Source organism: Sarcophilus harrisii, chromosome 3 (genome assembly GCF_902635505.1).
Source record: "Sarcophilus harrisii chromosome 3, mSarHar1.11, whole genome shotgun sequence".
In the NCBI taxonomy this organism is placed as follows: domain Eukaryota; kingdom Metazoa; phylum Chordata; class Mammalia; order Dasyuromorphia; family Dasyuridae; genus Sarcophilus; species Sarcophilus harrisii.
In genome coordinates this window covers 256,198,198-256,218,573 of record NC_045428.1, presented here as the reverse complement: position 1 = coordinate 256,218,573, position 20,376 = coordinate 256,198,198, and the positions used below count along the sequence as shown (strand labels likewise).

Here is a 20,376-nt window from a genome sequence, read left to right as displayed (position 1 = left end):
TTGAGTTGCTTTAGTGGGCCTGAATTTCCCTTAGAAATAAAGATAAACTTTCCCTCTAAAGATTTATTCCTGCCAAGATAACTACTCCAAAAAAGCTCTGAAATTCCCACAAGACCAAATTGCAATCACGAATTTCAATGAAAAACTACAGCAAGTGATTTCTCCCTTTCCAGAAATGCACAAAAGTTCAACCAGGTAATTGCAAAGGAAACCTCTCCTAGCAAAGGCAATGTGAACACAAGATAAGTCTCCTAGAACAATGTGAATGGGACATCTGCAACTTGAAGGTTTTTCTGTTCAGAGACAGAAAGAGAAGAGGACTCACTTGCCTGAGAAAGGACCAGAGCAGGAACTATGGAAGCCTCAGGGAATAATAGCAGCTGGTGAGTAACATTAACACCCAGCATATTGCCACAGTTCTCAATGGTGCTTTACTTGGGATACTACATCTCTAGAGCTCTGAGGTCTGTAACATTCTGGCTTGGGACACAAGAGTGAGCCCTGAACATGCAGTCTTTTGAAAATTAAAATAGTCCAGGCAGGATTTAGTGAACTCATAAAATAACAAATATTCTAATTCAAAAAATAGAAAAATATTAAGTATCCCATGTGGAAAACAAATGGCCTGGAAAACATAGTAAGGAGAAAAAAATTAAAGAATCATTTGATTGCCTGCAAACAATGACAAAAAAAGCCAAGTTATTACATTTTATGAAATCATAAAAAAAAAACTTTAAAAAATCTTAGAGCAAGAGGGTTATGAAATTAGAAAGCAAAAGGAAAAAATAGGAAGAAACTACTGGTCACGTTCTGAAAGAAACCCCAAAATGTTCTTATGGAAGACATGAAGAAGAATCACAATGACGGGAGAGAATGGCCCAAATATGTATGATCTGCATCACTGGAGGTAAGATCCAGTCAGTGGACAAAGCATCTTAGTGCTCACTATGTAGGAGTCCATGTATTAAATTCTGGAAAAACACATACAAGCAGAAAAACACTCTCTCCCCGCAAGGAACTTATATTCTAACAGAGGAGGACAATACATAAAAGAAAGTTGATGAGGCTTCAGAAGGTGATAAGGAGATGACAAAGGTAGCCGGCACCAGAACAAGGTGAAGACAGTTGCTTGGAGAGGGCCCAACTTAAACAGGTTTTAGGAGTTATCCAATCAGAAGAGGAGACCACAGCAGCTGACAGAATTTCTGGGTTTTGGTTTTTCAGGGCTGGAGTGAGTTTCCAGGATGAACAAGTTTCTGGGGCATGATAGATGAAGTCTGGAGTGCAGCCTAGAGATCAATCAATGAAAGTCCAGATTCATTTCAAGATTTGAATATGGTCTAGTGTTTCACTAATACTTTTATCTTTTTTGGCAAAGTTTTTGCATTTATTTCATTTTAATTTTGAAAGAAAATATGGAACTTAAAGCTTACTTAAGACAACAGTATTAATTGAAAACCCAGGGGAAAATAGCAAATGAAGATTAGTTATTTTACTGTTCTCAGCAGGTAATACTTAACAGCAGTGCAGCTAGCCCAGATTTCAATAAATTCAGACAAACTAAGTGGGCTTGCATACTTGATATTTACTTGAGTATATAATTGTATTTTTTCAGTAAGGTTAGCAACATAATTTAATGCTTAGATTAATACATTCATTTCCTATATACATAATTATAATTTACTCTTAGCAATATTCTTTTTTTATTAGAGGGATATGATTTATAAGTAATTTTTTAAATTGTTGATTAGATTTTTTAATGTTTTTGCAAACAACAACACTGTATGAAATAAAAATCATGTTTATACATATGAAATATTAAAGTAAATGCAATTAAATTTTGATTAGTTGATATAATTATATACTCAGACAACTCATTACTCTGTTTCATAATACAAAATTGATTTTCTGTGTAAATGCAAATCATTTTTTTTAATTTAAAAATCAAAGAAAATATAGCTTACTTAGTTTTCTAAGTTTACATATAATTGTAGTAGGATTAGCACTTGTTTTATGCAGGCTGAGATAGTTTCCGTTTAAGGAGACAGAATCCTTTGGCTTCCTTGGTATCAAAGGATATAGTAAATTTTTTCTTATCCTGCAGGAATGCGTTTCTGATATAGAGATCCTGGTTTCCTTGAAACATGTGAAAGTGAAATTGATTTATATGGGTTCTACATCAAAATTTTGCAGGTGATGTAGACACCAGATGATAGCAGGTGCCAAAAGTTGGGGTTTAGACACGTGAAGAATTCACAATGGCCATTCTTTTTGGCAAAAGATAGATTTGTTCAGGGAAGAGATTACAGAAAAAAATGAAGGGATACAATAGACACCAGGAATGGTAAATATGAAAAAGAGTGGGAGAGCATATGAAAGACAAGTTCCTCAGCTGAACTAACAATTACCTAGGAGAGTTATGGGGGTGAGAAGTATAATAAGGTTAGGAGAGATACCAATTGTTATGGAGGAAGGGGAAGGAGAAAGAACCACAAGGCAGAGTGCCATGATGGTCTGACTCCAAGGAAGGCTGTAATTGCGGGATGGTCCATAAGTAGATTTTATAGGGAAATTTTAACCTAAGGACATGACGGGGATTTCTGACAGGGCATGACAAGGTGAGACTGCTCAAGCCCTCTACAGAAGATGGGCTTTAAGAGTTTGACATAACTTGAATTTCTGACTGGATGAGCTCCCCAGAAGGTGGGACCATGGAGCTAAAATTCTCCCTAACTTCTCAGGGATTAATTTTTTATCAGTTCTTCTCCTAACCATACCAAACATTGAAGACCTCATCAAAATAAGCAGAACTTTTTTTTCCCAAAGAAATACTATCTTTCTAACTTTATGAATTCTATTTTTTATTCTTTTAAATCAACAAAATCATCTTCATTGCATTCTATAATCCTTATACATCTCATTACATGCAGATTCTGAGTCTGAGTTAGACTTGATCCAAGATAATAATGCAAAAAGAAATACAGTATATAAAAACAAAGGTAAAATTAAATGAAACCATTAACTGATACACAATTATTTAAGAACTGTTTTTCATACCACTCAAACTATTCATTAAAAACAGTCAAATCACTGACTTTCCTGAAGGAGAGAAAAAATAGCAATGAACAAATTAAGTTTAACATTTTGGAGAAATATTTCCCATAAATATATAAATCTATATGTACAAATAACCACATACACACATATATAATGTATACATATTATACATAAATAACTTCTCACTCTGCTTCTCATTGGTGATTCTTATTGCAATAAAACTAAATCGCATATGATTTACAATGGGTTAAATTATTTTAAGGAAGCAAACTTTCCTATCAATATGTTAGGCATTTACCTCAGTCAATTACTTTATTCAGGCTACTATGCTCTAAAAGCATCTGATAAATGTATAATTTTTTTCAAAAGTTTGAGAATTGAGCCATTTATCTTCTGGATAATATAAGTTCTGTAGGACAATCACGTACCATGTTGATGGAAGAGATATTATTCAAAAGAATAACTTCACACAGATTAATCAGTTATATAAACCAATGCATTTCAACAGCAGCAAGATACTAAGAGAAGAAAAAGATACAAGTCTTAACTATCATCTTTTGGGAATTACATTATATAGAAATTGGAAAAAATAATCACAACTTATTAGGAAGTGCTTATTTTTATTTTTTGATGCTATAGAAAAAAAACTGCAGAAAAGCAAAAAGATGTATACATTTCTCTAGAAAGAATGATTCGAAAGTAATATGGGAATGGGTAGGTTTTTTATGAGGAAAATGGGGTAATGACAATTTAATGCCTTCCTATCCTAAGAGTTCATAGATCTATGAAATGTTAACTGAAGTGTATTCAGTATTCAGTAACTGAAATGTGTATTACAAGTGGCTAAAGGATGAATGCATAATACACAAAGAATCCCATGAAATTTGAGAACTTAGAAAGTAAAAGGATTCAGGGATGTTTGCTATTAAGGATTTATTAAATGAATAACTTCTCATGTACACAACTCTGATCATTCTCCAGGAGTGACTGAGATTATACTAATGAAAAACTCAGTAAAGATGAATCTATACTATAAGACATTGAGGAGAGTTAAAGAAAAAAAATAAAAATGGATAAAGTAGTAGGACATAGTGGAGAAAGTAGAAGTTGGAGCAAACAGGATTCTTAGGAACAAGGAAACAAGAACCCATTGTTTGGATTTCAAAGATACTACTTGTGTTCCTATTCTCAATTGTTATCTTCATCCAAGATTGAGTGAGGATGGTACCTCTTGCATGAAGCTCAAATAATAATAATAATAGCTATTATTTATACAGCACCTACTATGTATCATAAACTGTGTGCTAAGCACTTTTCAAATATTATCTTATTTGATTCTTCTAACAACTCTGTGATCCTTCTAACAAATACTATGACTGTTCCAATTTTACAGCTAAGGAAACCGAGGTAGAGGTCAAATGACTTGCTACTCTTCATCTGAGGTCATATTTGAACCCAGGTTTTTCTCACTCCAAACATGGTACTCTATTCATTGTAATTCCTAGCTGCACAATTGTTATTGTTTTCTCCCTCTTTATATTGCTTAATCCAGGTACATTTTGACCTCTTCCCAAAAGAATGGGAGCTCCTTGAGTGCAATAGCTGCTTTGTTTTCATTATTGTATCCCCTACCACAAAGTCTTATGTATAATAGTTACTCTGCCATCAGATTTTTTAACTGCAATTGAGATAAGGAGTTGTTGTATTGCTGATTGCCTCTAATTTTTGATTCCTATACATTTCAGTACTGGAGAGAGACAACTTATACAGGTGATAGTTTTGTGCTGCAGCAAACAGCATTAATTTATTATTGTTATTATTATTAATCTATTAATAATATTTTCTTTTTTAAAAATAAAACTTTTTATTTTCAAAACACATGCATAGTTTTCATCATTCACTCCTGCAAACCTTGTGTTCCAATTTTTTTTTTCTCCCTCCTTCCTCCCAACCTCCTCTCTTAGATAGCAAGCAATCCAATATATGTCAAACATGTGCAATTCTTCCACACACACACTTCCACAATTATCATACTGCACAAGAAATGATTAATAATTGTTAAAGCAATCTCAACTTCTTCATTTCTGATGGTTTCAATTGCATTGGACTAAATTCCAGCATGCACCCTGGAAGTCTCATCATCAGGAACCTCATTACCTTATGAGATTGCATCTGACTTGAGAATTACACCTCATCATGGTAGCTTCCAAACCCTCTTACCCTCTGGCCTCTGATTAGAGTACTATAGGAGAAAAGAAATAACTTCTTACTCTTTTCTGTTTTTTACTGATGATTCTTACTGCAGTAAAACTAAATTATATATGACCTATAATAGGTTAAATTATTTTAACCAAGCAAACTTTCCTATCATTATATTAGGGATTTAGCTCAATTACTTTATTCAGGCTCCTGTGTTCTAAAAGCATTGGATAAATGAACAGAAAATCACCATTTAAAAAGAGTTACCAACATCATAACATAATTTATAACATGACAAGTACTATACCAAGTTGCTTACAATTATTTTCTCATTTGATGCTCACAACTCTATAAAGTAGGTGCCATTATTGTTCCCATTCTACAATTAAGGAAACTGAGGTAAACAGATTAAGTGGGTTACCCTGGGTCATGTAGTTAATAAATGTTTAGTAAAACTGAAGTTGGAACTTCCTGGTACTCTATGCACTACATCACCTACCTGCCATCTCTCTATTTCTCACTAACCCAAATTCATTTCTTTGTATGGCACTTTGTCTTTTCTTCCTCCTTCCTAACCTTTTTTTCTGCCTTGGGTATGGTATTCTCTCCCATCAGAATGAAAGCTCCTTGAGAGACATGGCTATATTTCTTTTTTGTAGTCCCTGGTCCTTAGCATTGTGCCTAGCACACGGTAAGCATTTAACAAATATTTATTGATTGATTGACTGACTTTTATAATAAAATACATTTAAGGAAGTTCAAAATTGAAGACTATGAGGAACTCAGGAAAAGATCCAGTTTTTTACTGGTTTTCACAACTGGGTCCATAAGCTGTTTAGGAAAAGATGTCGGGGGTGGGGGAATGAAAATGAAAATGTCAATTATGTTCTTACCTTATGATTGTTGAATATGATAACACAATATCGCTTACTGAGATCAAATGGAAGAAAATGAAGATTTAGACTTGAACTCTCTTTAGCTTCTAAATAGATAGACTGCACCTGACAGAAGAACTCTTTCATAAAGGTGCATCTAATTGCTGCCAAAACAAGATTTAAAAGAGTGTTGTTGGTTTTTTATATATAATATTTCGAAATTTTTTAATACTTGATACTTGTCACAAATGGAATGCCTCCAAGAATAAAAATGAAGATAGCAGTAGAGAGTAAGAAAACAGATCAAATAACATGGATTCATGTAATTTCATCGCTTCAAATTATAATGGTTAAAAAAAAAACATACTTCCTTCTTTTAATTATAGTCAAATACAAAAATAGAAAGTGAGAAGTATTATCTCTAATGATTACTCCATTAGCCAAAAACTCAATGTGTTAACCCCTTTTTTTTACAAAAGAGGAAACTAAGGCAAAAAGACTCCTTACAAGAACAAAGTACATCAAAGGTAGTATTTGAACCAAACTCTGCTGTACTGCTAGCTATACAAAAGTACTGAATAGAGAGTTAGACCTTGAGTTAGAAAAATCTGAGGTCAAATACTGCCAAAGACACTTAGTAGTTCTGTGACATTGAAAAAAATCATTTAATTATTATTTGCCTCAGTTTCCTCAAATGTAACAGGGGACAAATAACAGAACCTACTTTGCAAGGCTACTGTACAAATAAAATAATAGTTGTAAAGTGCTTATTATAGTGCATGGGACATAACAAGAACTATACAATTTCTTATTCCCTTCTCCTGTGCCCATGACTCCTATTATGAAAAGAAGTTGTATGGCTAAAAACTGGCTGAGGTATCAAAATAAAATATATAAACAAAGATCTATCTGGAGATTTTACATATGCATGCATATATAAAAGCACATATATTTATACATACATATATATGTGTGTGTATATATATGTCTATATATATATATATATACATACAGAATTATATAGATAAGTATTTTATCTCAACTGGTATTAAAGGTTTTCTTGGATACTCCAAAATTCAAAGTATCAGACTACCATATTATTTATCATTATATGTGATCATGTAAGTACAATTGAACTTAGCTTTAAAATAAAAACTTCTGTATGAAAATTCATTTTTTCACAATGATGGTGACAAACATTCATTTAAAACAAAAAAAATTAATTTAGGTCCAAATAAAGTAAATAAAATGAAAGAAAGAAATTAAATAAATAAAAAGAAAGAAAGAAGGAAAATCAACTTCACCACCAGATACTCATTTAGCGCTATTTATTAGACAGCTCTCCCTTACAGGGAACCAAACGTGTGTGTTAAATAGTTCATTTTTAAAAAGAACCAAAACTAGTTTTCCTATTTTTGTCTTTCTGGGTCTAAATGGAATAATTCAAATCTCTACTCCACTCAATGGTCCTTCAAATATTTGAAAACAATGATCATATACCACTAAGTCTCTTTTCCAGACTAAGCATTTCTAGTCCCTTAAATGAATATTATTTATACATAGATTTTAGGCACTTCACCATCCTGGTGCTCCTTCTTTGGACAGGCTTTGGTTTGCATTTACCATCCTAAGATGTAGAGCCAAAAAATAACACTTAAGATATACTCTGACTAGGAAGTAGTACAGCAAAACCTCTCTCATTCCATGTATTAGTCCAAAGTAATATTCTCCATTAATTTACTCCAAAATAAGACTAGGATTTGTGGATGCTCCATATTTCCCAAAATATATAGCATAATATATCTTGTGTAGCTACTATTGACTCGTATTGATCTTGGAGTTTATTAAAACTCAAGTATTTTTCACATGAACTATCATCTAGTCATACCTCTTCCATTCTATACTTGTTCAGGTAAATATAAAAAAGAGAAATTCAACTGAACGACTATATCATTATTTTTTTAAATTAATTTGATTCTATTTCTATAGCCCTTCAGGATCTTTTTAGATCCTAATTCTGTCATCTACCATAGTACTTATTGTTTTTATTGAAATCTGCAAATTACTTCTTATGAACTGAAAACAATAAATCTGATAAATAAATGCTGGTATTTAGCATTTGTGTAGTATTTTAAGTTTTTCAAAGTGCTGCATGATGTCTTTTACTATCTATTTCATCACCTAAATCTGAAAAAAGTATCCAAGAGAGTTAAGGTTGAGTTACTAAGAAATTTCACCAGAGAACTCTATCCAAACTGACACTAGACCATTAATGGCAAGTCTTTGGGTCTGGTCATTAAAAGTACTATCAATAAAATCATTATATACTGTCATTTGCCTATCATTTGGGGAAGAACTGAATTAATTATATCTTAATATAATTACTGTTTCATAGGAATGGAGGAAAGGGCTCATTTCAGAGAAACCATAAAAGAAAAACATCTGATTCATGGAGTAAAGCATCTTTCTTCCAAGATATTCCCTACAAATACACTTGTTCAAAATTTCTTGAAAAAAATAACAACAGAAATAATTTTAATGACTCTTTGATTACAAACTTTAGGCAGGGCAAAAAACAAGCAGATGTCCAAAGATGTATATCTACATGATAGAGGAAATGGAATATAGAGTAATAGTTGATGAAAAATTCTCTCCAGACAGTGAAGTCTTCCAAAGATTTCTGTTTGTGAATCATAGGATCATAGACATACAAGTAGGAGTGTCTCAGAATCCCTTTAAAATATGCCCTTCATTTTCTGAATGAAAAAACAAGCTCCCTAGAATATTTTAAAAATGGGGAAACTGAAGTCTTGAGAAATTAAGTGACTGGCTCAAAGTCATGCAAGTAGTATGCTCAGAGTTAAATTGAGACAAAAGATCTCTGACTCTGGAGCCAGTGGTCTTTCCAATCTGTAAACGTTCAAAAGAGTTTATCTTCACCAAGTGGGTGAAGAATTTCTTTCATCCAGATAATAATGCAGAGGTCAACAGACAACTAATAGAACTTCTCAATCAATACCCATGTCTGGGACACACAGTTCTAATGCACAATAAGTTAAAACCACAATTAATCCTAGGAATAGAACTAGCTGCCTCACTTTCAGAAAATTGGGAAGCTCCTCAAATAACTCCAAGTATCTCACAGAAACTATGGCCCTTCTTTTTAATATTGATATTCTATCAGTTTTTCTGTATGGCTGCAAGATAAAGAATATAAGGTTATAGAAGAATAGAAAATATCACATATGGAGTAATAGAAAACCACATGGTAGGTATAAGCAAGCTATGATATATGACTAGTAAGGAATTTTAAAGAAAAAAAGTAAAGAAGTTACTAGAGAGATGTGAGATAAAAAGAGAAAATGGACTGATCACATGACAGGGGAATAGCCCAAATGTTTCATATTTATTCCCAGATATATCAAGAAATAAATATCTCTAGCACATTTGTTGAATACCTTATGGTGAACTCATATGAGGACGTAGGCAAGAGTCATAAAGGAGAGGATGTAGATGGTTGTGAGCTGTATCATGGGAGAAAACATCAAAATACAGGAGATTCATTGAACTTAGGTGAGTATAAAAGAAGATATGATGGCATATTGTGCATTTTAATTATGACATTGAATTCTGCTGCTCTTTTAATTTAAGTATTGTCTATAGACTACCAGCCCTAAAATCATATTTTTCTCAACCAGTGTCTTCAAATATTTGAAGGCCTGCATCTGCACAAGGAATTAAATTTGTTCTGTTTGAAATCAGAGGACAGAATCAAAAGTGATAGATAGAAGTTGTAAAGAAGAAAATTTAGACTTCATATCAAGAAAAAAAAACTTTCTAACAATCTGAACCATTCCAAAGTATAGTAGACTGCCCTCAGAGATAATGTGGAATGCATTTGTCACTAGTGGTATAGTGTGATTCCCTTCCTATGTGGCTTCAGAGGTGCTGACTAACTCTAAAGTTTTGTCATTTTAAGATGCCTAAGGACATTTAAAATGAATTCTTTCTAAACTTTCAAAGCTTTTCCTCCCATATTTTTCCCAAGAGTACTAACATTTTTAGAAAGTGCTATGTATGTCACAGATCCAAAAAAAAAATGTACTTACATGTATTTAAGAGGTTTCCTTGGTCATTTTCAGTGCAAATTGAGTCAGATACACAGCTGAGTAGGAAAAATAAATAAATTCACTAAGGAACTATATCACCTAACCAAATTTTTTAAACTGTCATGCTCATATTGATATATTATTGCAAATGAATTAATTGAAATAGCATTTGATATGTTTGTGCTGCTCCTTTATATAGCCAGGCATATTGCATTTCTTGGCATATACTTAATTAATACTTGTGGAATGATTTAAGTAACATTATTGAGATGAACTTACATAACTCAAATGAATCACATTCATTTCTGATTTAACTACTGGTTAGTGAGTAAGTTTTCCATCAAATGGCATTTTATGAAATCAAATATACTAACAGAAACACAATTAGAAATTCTAATTAACAATGACCCAATATATATCATCTATCTCAGAATCTGTCTCAGAATCCCTTTAAAATATGCCCTTCATTTTATGGATGAAAAATACTACAAAAGGCATCTTTAGAATAGAAATCTTTTGATTTTTTTTCAATTCACTTATTATTTTGAATCAATCTGCATTTCAAACTAGCTTTCCAAAGAACTGATAATTTTTGAAGAAATACAGTGTTATCGCAAGTGCCCCACTAAGCCCAGAGGCAGGTCTTTATTAAGGTAGTCAAAAATCTTTGAAGATATGAACTGAAACATCTTGAAAATACATTCAGATCCATGAAGTCAGGCTTCACCAACTAGCCATTAGGAGAAGTCAAGAATTGAGACATTTTAGCAACAGCAACACACCTTGTTATTGATTTATAGCTAACTCCTTCTTCCAAATAATGTACTTTTGTTTGGTTGATATTAATTTGTGAAAGAAATATTCATAAAGCTGAAGGGAGATAAAAAGGAATTAGGGAGTTAGAAGATAATGGTTCTTGCTGAAATACTGAAACTGTCAGTCTCCAGCATGATAAATATCTAAGTCCAAATATACTAGATGTGTAGGGAGTGAGGGACAGGGCTAGGGACAGAGTGAGAGGCAAGGAGGTGGGGAAAATAACTACTTCCAGTTTTTGAAAACAGTTTTCACAGAATGTATTTAATGAGAAACTATGGGGTACATATCAGCAAATTGCATAAAAGCTAAATGCCCCAAGGAGGGATAAATTGGCAGCCACAATCCTTAAGACACAAGAACTGCAAAACAAAAAGAACTGAGATGTCAGTTATGATGTGAATTTCAAGAATAAAAAAGTACTTAGGATCTTGAATAATAAAATGGTCTGTAAAAGTTGTTGTGAGGGGTGTGATAAGGAGTCAAAAAGATGAATAAAAAGAGTTTTGTTCAGCAATGATGTCCCAGATTTGCTTAAAGAAGGTAAATTTTAAGAGGACCCATTAAGCATTATTTGATGGTTTCCAAAGCAGTGGTACAGATTTAGGAATGGCAGAGGAAGGCAATAAGAGTTAACAAGATCTGAGAATTAGCAGGATAAAAAATTACAAAAAATCAAAGGGGAAGGGGCAGGGCAATAGATTCAAGAATGGAGGAGCTTGAGTAATTGAATGGAACCTGGTCTGACTAGAAAAGGAAATCAGATAAGAATAGGGTTGACAGACTGGAAAATGAAATAAAGGATAGAAAATGACATGAAATTGCCACCAGAGAAGTTCAATTTTAGAGTTTAGGATTTGGATCATGATATAAATTTGAGTAATAGTGAGGTCTAGGCTGTGATCACTTAAAGGATGACTGCATTAAAGTGAACATCATAAGCCCTGAAGATTTTAATAAATTATTAGCATTAGATTTGGAAAAGATTGGCCAAATGTGAATACTGAAGTTTCTGAGGATAATGATTGGGGTAAGGATGGAGAAGAAAATTATGAATCAGACTCCAAAGTTATGATTTGTAGGATTTAGTTCTGGAAGGAACATCAAAGATTCTCCAATTATCCAAGTAGTAAATAGCATAATAAGGATAAGAACTTGGAACCTCTGATATTAAATTCACCGTTCTTTCTACTACATCATACTTTCCCTCTGGAATGATTTTCTTCTTGTTGGGAGAATGACTCGTAATAAGTAGATGACAGGGGACAAGAACTTGGAAAGATCTGTGTAACCACAGTGCACAACTTTCAAAGGAGACATTATTGAATGGTAGTGACAGTATAATAAAATTACATTGATTCAAGGTCCTAAGGAGCTGGTCATAAACATTCACAAGAGGTATAGAGAATTCAGAGTAAAAACATATTTTAGTGAAAAAAGGAGTGAAATTAGTGGGAAAGAATGTAGTAGAATTTCTTTGTGGAAAGAATATGATGAAACCAGCAGGGAGGTGAATAAAAGAAGAAATGAATGAATAAGGATGAGAATAAGTGGAGATGTAGCAGCAGAGACATCCTTTTGTCGAGAATAGTTTGGAATAAAAGTAGTAAGAAAATAGGTGGTGATCTGGAAGAATATACTAAATACGGGAAGATAAAGATGGTTCAAATATTAAGACAACAAATGAAACCCATTCAAAATGCTGGTGTAATAAAAGAGCAGGACTTTTAGTTGTATATAAGTCTCTCTTCTGCTCTCCCCCCTTTTTAAATGATAGAGACTCCTAGAATTGACTAATTGAGGTGTAAGGATTATCTGTGTATTTCAGTTATGTTTTCTTTCCTGAAGCTTCACTATCAGAGAAAATTGATAATTAAACATACACAGAAAATTTGAATTCTTTATTATCTCAACCAACAAAAGTAATACTGCCTCCTACATTTGAAGTAAAAGAAACATAAATATGTTATAAATAAATATAAATATATACTTGTATATAAATATATAGTATTGCATTTTAAAATACACTTAAAATCCATACAAATCTGAGAAAAAAATTGTAAGTGATCCATACAAAAGCTACATATTTAATAAGGTTTTTTTCCACTTAAATTATCATTATATTATCAAAAATAATAAATCCTTCTAATTTTTCTAGACTTAGATATATATAAATATATAATATTTTATAAATATTGTGTCTAGATATAAATGCCCACCAAATTTTAAAATATTAATTATTTTTAACAACCAAAAAGAAAAATTATATAGCTCTGCTTAGATACAATCTAATTAGGTAGACAAAGTAATTTGCTTTATTGAAAGCACAGTGTTAAGAAAAGAGGGCAGTTCCGAGAGATTGAAGTTATTTATAAAGAAATGAAAGTTATAATATTCACCTAAATTTTATATTTGTCATATTTGATATCTAAAAAACAATTTTAAAAGGTTAATTTTATATCATTAGTCTTAAGAGAAAAGAAAATGTCTGGAGATTTTAATTTTCATATAGTATCTAGGAACGCAAATGTCTGTATTGGTTCAGAGACCATATTGATTGCTGAAGAATAAAGTAAGTCAAAATTCTAGAACTGAAGCAATTTAGTAAGAGCTAAAAAATCACTCCCCAAAACTTCTATCATCCAATTCTTTGTTGTAAAATTTCAGAGTCAGTATTGCCTAGATTGACAATGACTCTAGTTCTAAATCTCTTATTTAATTACTCTATACAATATCCGAATCTAGAAAGAGGAAGTATAAACAGTAAAAAAAAAATAAATATTCTGAATATTAACAAGTTTCAACAATAGATTCTTTATGCATTCTACTTTCTCTATCCTCCTTCCAAAAAACTGTTATAAACCTTTTTTTCTCTATAAGCACCCTCACAATATCTTTTCCTCATATGTTCTGAGCTGATAAACTGGTAGTTATCTAGTTTAGCTGAGCAATAGAAAGACTCATTCGTCACCAAACTCATGACCCTTTGAGAGAATAGACTTCAAGCGAACCTTTTAGGAAAAAAAGGGAAAAAAGATCTAAATGTGTCAAGTTTCCTGATCTCCCTTTAAGATATTAGTGGGTCTACTTACCTAGATCTTCTCTTGGCTAAACATTGCTACAACCATCAATCATTCTGAAGGTGACATGAAATCTAGCCCTTTTAGATCTAGACTAATTTCTGGACGCCTTCAAGTATCAGTGTCCTTCTAACATGTGAACATCATAATAGACCAGGACAAATTACAGTAGGAATATCACCTCCTTGATCTTGGTATATTATGCTTATTTTAAAGCAGTCATAGATTTTGGTGTATTTTTTAATGTCATATGGCATTGTTGATTCATATTGAGCTTACAATCCATAAATCCTTTTCATATGGTCTGCTAAATAGCCACGTCTCTCCAGTTTGTACTTCTAAAGTAGGTTTATTTTAAAGCCTTAGCATAAATTCCACTCCAGTATTTTTGGCAAGAAAACCTCAAATGGGGTCACATAGAATCAGATATGACCAAAATGATTCCATAACAAAAACAAAAAAGCATAAATTTCATTTTTAATACTTCAACCCTCTCAAGAGAGTTTTTTTTTAATCCAAAAAGTCATGCCAGTATTCCTCCTAAATTAATGTCTTTTTTTGAGTTAAAAAAGCATGAGATCAACCTATCAACGAGTTTTTGATAAGTTTCTATAAACTAGGCACTCTGTTAAATGTTAGCATTACAAAGAAAATGAAATAAATTCTGCTTTCAAGGCACTTATATTAATTATATTAAGGGAGATAACATGTCCGTGAATTAGAATATTTTTAAATGGCATTTTGATATTAGCAGTAGTCTCATTTAGTCAATAAATATTTTTTAGTGCCCACTACATATCAGCTACTTTGCTGAGAACTAAGGATACAAAAAAACAGAAAAGACAATTCTGACCTCAAGGAGCTCACAATCTAATGCTAATTCCTCCTTCCATTCCAATGAGTTAGAGGGAATAAGGGAAAATTACATCCATGTTTGGAGAATATTATCAGGAAGATCAGGTCATCAGTGCAAAATCAGGGTCAATTTATGAGAATATAGGTAAAAAGAATTTAAAAGAAAGAAATTAAATGGATTATTTACAAAAGGATAAGAGACATGAAAGAAGAAGTAGAAATATAGACAAGGATGAAGAAAAGAGCTGTACATCATAATTTAGAAGCAGCAGCAAATAAAGGTTTGCTTTAATCATGAATATTAAAGATAAAAAGTATTTGAAGAATAGGAGGGCAGAAAGTGAGCTGGCAGTGAGAGGGATACATTAAACATTAAACAGGAAAAGTCCTTCAATGAAAATTCAAAATCTGTGGAGGCAGAATGTTAGTGAGCTATAATGATAAATAAGAAAATAAATAAATATTAAACTTATAAAATTGGGGAAAAATTTGCTAAAATCTAAATTACATATACAATAACCTTTTTTTATTCAACATACAAATTACAAAACAAAAATATTTACCGAGCATGTTCATCCTTCTCTGCTTTTTTTAATGCATTTAATCGTGCTGTCTGATACACAAAAGTTGAGGATTCCACCAAATTAACACTGAAATAAATGCAGCAAGAACATTAAAATAAAATATACTACATGTAAAGATGTCTTAGAAATTTGAAATTATCAAAAGTACAGATAAATAACAATATTTCATTTAGTTAATATATCAAAAATAATTACAATCATAAAATAATTTCTCCTCAAGAAAGTTTGAAAAATATCTTTCTGTTCTTCTACTTACAATGTGAAATGAAAAGACAGTATCAAAGTGTATTTCTGTTTCCCCTTGAAACTTATCCTTGCAAAATGAAAATTTGCTCATTATGTTTCTTATTCAAAGAAAGAGAAAACCATAATATTTTGGTCTTTATTTGTTATTGGAACTCAACCAATTATCTTATTTTCAATGACATTTATACAAAGGGGAGAAATATTTCAACCAGTAGTGGTTATTACAGTACAAGAGGGAGAGGAAGAAGAAGGAGGTATAAGTGTGCCAGACAAAGCATGTTGGAATCAGAGTCAATAGATCTGATTTCAACTTCACACCTCTCAGATTGGCTAAGATGATAGGAAAAGATAATGATAAATATTGAATGGGATACTAACAAATTTTTGGTAGAGTTGTGAAATGATCTAGCTATTCTGAAGAGCAATTTGGAACTATGTCGGAAGGGCTATAAAATTGTGCACACCATTTGATCCAGCAGTGCAATCACTAGGTCTGTATATATCCCAAAGAGATCATAAAAGAAGGAAAAGGACCCACATGTGGAAAAATATAACAGCACTTTTTGTAGCAAGGAACTGGAAATTGAGTGTATGCCCATCAATTGGGGAATGACTGAATAAGTTATGATATATGAATGCTATGGAATATTATTTTTTTATGCGAAATTATGAGCAGGTCGATTTCAGAAACACCGCAACAAGATTATGTGATTATCAATTGTGATGGAATTGACTCTTTTCAGAAATGAGGTGACTCAAGGCAATTCCAATAGATTTGGGGTAGAAAATGCCATCCACATTCAGAGAGAGAAATATGGAGAGAGAATGTGAATCAGAGATAGTATTTTCCTTTTTGTTGTTTGTTTACTTACTGTTTTTTCTTTTTCATTTCCCCTTTTAGATCTGATTTTTCTTGTGCAGCATGACAAATATGTAAATATGTTTAGAATTGCACATGTTTAATCTATATCAGATTGTTTGCCATCTTGGAAAGGGGGAAGAGCAAAAGAGGGAGAAAAAATTGGAACACAAGGTTTGCAAAGGTGAATGTTAAAACTATCTTTGCATGTATTTGGAAAAAATAAAATACTTATCAAAATTTTTAAAAAGAGATCCCCTAGGGTATGCTGACAAAAAATCTGTATACTTTTCATAGCATTCATGACATGTCAGTTTGTAAATATTGACTAAATCATAAGGGGTCAGAATCATGGATTAAAAACTTGAGATGACTCAATCAATCAACAAGTATTTGATCCTGAAGTGAAGAAAATTTTGAAATAACCAATAAGAAGTCAACTTTTAGGAGAGTTGATAAGAGCTTGAACTAAAGTTTCATTTGTATGATTGGAGAAAACATGCTGTTTAAGATAGAAATAAACCTCTATAAGAGACATGTTAAGATATTATAGAGGTAGAAATGAAAAGATTTAACAAGAGTCTAGATATACAGAATGAGCCAGGAAGTAGAATTAAGTATGACACTGAGGTTGCAAGCCTTTTATTGGAAGGATAGTGATTCCTTCAATAGAAATAACGATGTTTAGAAGACAGGAGGGTTTGAATGAAATGATAGTAAATAGTCTTATGAACATATTTAGTTTGAGATGTCACTGGCTATTCAGTTTGAAATATCCATGGGGCAGTTGGACATATGTGACTATATCTTAGGAAAGAAACCAGAGCTGGCTAGATAGAGACAAGAATTATCTAAATTGAACCCACATATGCTGATGAAATAACCAACAAAGGAGTATAGAAGAAGATATAATTATGGATCTAATTAATGGTCATGACAGGATGAAGAATAATAAAAAGAACATGAGGGACAATAGGCAGAGAAGGAAGAAGAGGAGAGAAAAACATGATAAAACCCTGAAAAGAATTAAATAAAGCATTAAAGAACTACAGGAAAAGATCTAATAGATAAAATGTAGGAGATAAACTTGATTCCTTCCTGTTCCAAATCTATAAATCTAATTCATATGGAAATGAAAAGTCCTTTGACTTGTGCTTTTTCACTGAGGAAAGAACTAGGAACAATGTATGTGTATGCTATAAGAAGGCAGATTTGAGCTCAATATTAGAAAGAACCTTTTTTGTTAAACAAATTAGAATTCATTGAAGTGAAATTTATTGCTTCCCAAAATATTTCCTAACACTGCACTGTTCCTAGAACAAGAAACTGAGACTAAATGTTCAATATCATCAACAACCTCAGAAATGTGGTGAATATGAGACAAGATATTTTCAGTAAAAGTTAGATTAAGAGACTTTGACAATTCTTTCTGATTCTTAACATTTTAACAGTCTATAATTTATGCATTATTTCATGAAATGCACAGAATATAAAAGGAACAAGCAAGAAGAAGAGCACTTGTATAAGAAAAAAATAATAAAATTATACACCTAAATTGATTGTTATTTTTTTTTTTGCTGACTTAGACAAGTATCATCTAATGAAAAGAATAATATATTTGGTAGACAAGATCTGAGTTCTAGAATTCAGTCTGTTAATAACTTATCTCCTTTTATATGAGATTGTCTCAGAAAAGCATATTAGAAAAAGCTATGTTAGGAGTCCAGGACTCTATATCCTGTTCACCAACTGCTATATAACCATGAACAAAACACTATAGCAACTATCTAATACAATAAATTAATATAAGAAACAATTGTTCAAGTATTTTTTTTTCCACACTGAGAGTTCCTTATATAGGGCTAGACAATAAAATAAAGACAAATCTGAACCATGTATCTCATAAGGTTGTTGAAAATTTTAAAGTTCCATGCAAATGTTAACTACTTTTAGAAATATATAATAGAAGTATAATAGAATTGTACTTAGCAATGCCTGGCACATAGTACATAACTGCTTCTAGTCTGCATATCCAAAATAAGCAACTTTAGAAGGTCTTAGTTTGCCTCCCAGATAGGAAATGTAACACCTCAATATTATTTCTTAACTGGATGCTATAAGCGAAGGAATAAAATCAAGAGCAAAAACCACCAAGAGAAAAGAGGCTGAAGCTAACTAAAACTTTTAGAAGATTATCCCAATTCATATTCCAAAAATGCATCTAAGAACAGAAGTTGTTTCCATTCATGTGATTATCAAACAACCAGAACAAATTATACATGTCTAAACATGCTATACAAACTTAATTTATACACATTGCCAGGAAACAAGCTCCCTAATAACCACCCCCACATCAAATGCCTATCAATCAACAGTTATTAAATGCCTACTATGTACAAGGAATTTTGACATTCCCCTGTCAACATTACTATTACATATTTCTAAAAATAACAACTCATTTACAAAGCACTTTAAAATTTGAAACAACATTGTGAGATAGATATTTCAGATTTATCTTTGTTTTATTATCCAGATCTGTGATTTCTTCAGGTCTACACAAGTACCATTCTTTCACATTTAAAAGTACAATTAAACTAGTATTGTTCGTAGTAATAACTCGTGTCCATTTATATGTGTAAGTAAAAAATTTAAAATAGTTTAACCGATTTTATAATATTAACTTCAAATCGTTTATGTTTGACATTTTTTTTCAGTTATGTCTGACTCTTCATGACCCCCTTTGAGATTTTCTTGGCAAAGATACTGCAATGAGTTGCCATTTCCTTCACTATCTCATTTTATAGATAAGGAAACTGAGGCAAACAGGATTAAGTGGCTTGTCCAAGATCACACAGTAATTGTCTAAGATTGGATTTGAACTCAGCAAGATGAGTCTTCCTGACTCCAGGCTTGGCACTCTATACATTGTGTTACCTAGCTTCCCTTAAATTCAAATTATAACCAGTCTAAATGTAAATACCATTAATCAGTTTTTAAATCTCTATACATTCTCTTAACTTTAAAATTTTTCTATTCAAGAATCATAAGCACAATAAAAACATTCTCAGGATTTTAAAAATGCACAAAAATGTAATTCCCTCCAGTAACTTACTTAAAGGCTCCCTGTGAGACATCACACAAGGGAAAGTAAGACTTTACATTATTCATTCTGTTTTCTTTCTTTCTAAGAACTACAGCTAGCCATTTGGGCTGTCTGAAATAATTTGTTTTCTCTAGCTGTTTATAGATCTGCCTATTTCATCCATTTTTTCAGTGTTCTTTGGTTTCTACACTTGATTACATAGCTTGAACAGTATAATAATTCTTCTGCACCATGAGAATTGGAAGCAAAAATTTTGAGGCAATATTTTTACTGCAGGTATAAATTTTTTTAAAGTTATCAGGAATTATTAATATATCTGGTAATTTTACTTATGTGACTGTCTTGAAACTGACAAAGGATTAGCATATAAGAGAAGATAGAAAGGGAAGCTATCAAATATTAAAATAACAAGCATGTTTTCATTTCATATATTTTTATAAAGAATATTTCTAAATCTAAGGGAATATGGATTACATAAAAAAAAATTAGATTCAAGGTGAAGTATTCATTCATTCTCAAATATTTAACACTGCTTTCCCAGATGATACCATTTTTTAAATATTAAAGAGAGAAAATATTAAAGAAATAATTTT

At 31.8% G+C, this 20,376-nt stretch overlaps 1 protein-coding gene across 1 annotated transcript in view; it reads right to left on the bottom strand.

Moving 5' to 3' along the window:
- CFAP47 (cilia and flagella associated protein 47) overlaps window positions 1-20,376 on the bottom strand; it is a 759,462-nt gene that overhangs the window by 430,165 nt on the left and 308,921 nt on the right. Inside the window, exons 40-42 of the mRNA XM_031959439.1 lie at window positions 15,555-15,641; window positions 10,241-10,296; window positions 6,150-6,295 (exon numbers count right to left, since the gene is read on the bottom strand). Of these exons, the coding sequence (XP_031815299.1) occupies window positions 6,150-6,295; window positions 10,241-10,296; window positions 15,555-15,641 (289 nt within the window). The remainder of the gene's footprint in view (window positions 1-6,149; window positions 6,296-10,240; window positions 10,297-15,554; window positions 15,642-20,376) is intronic.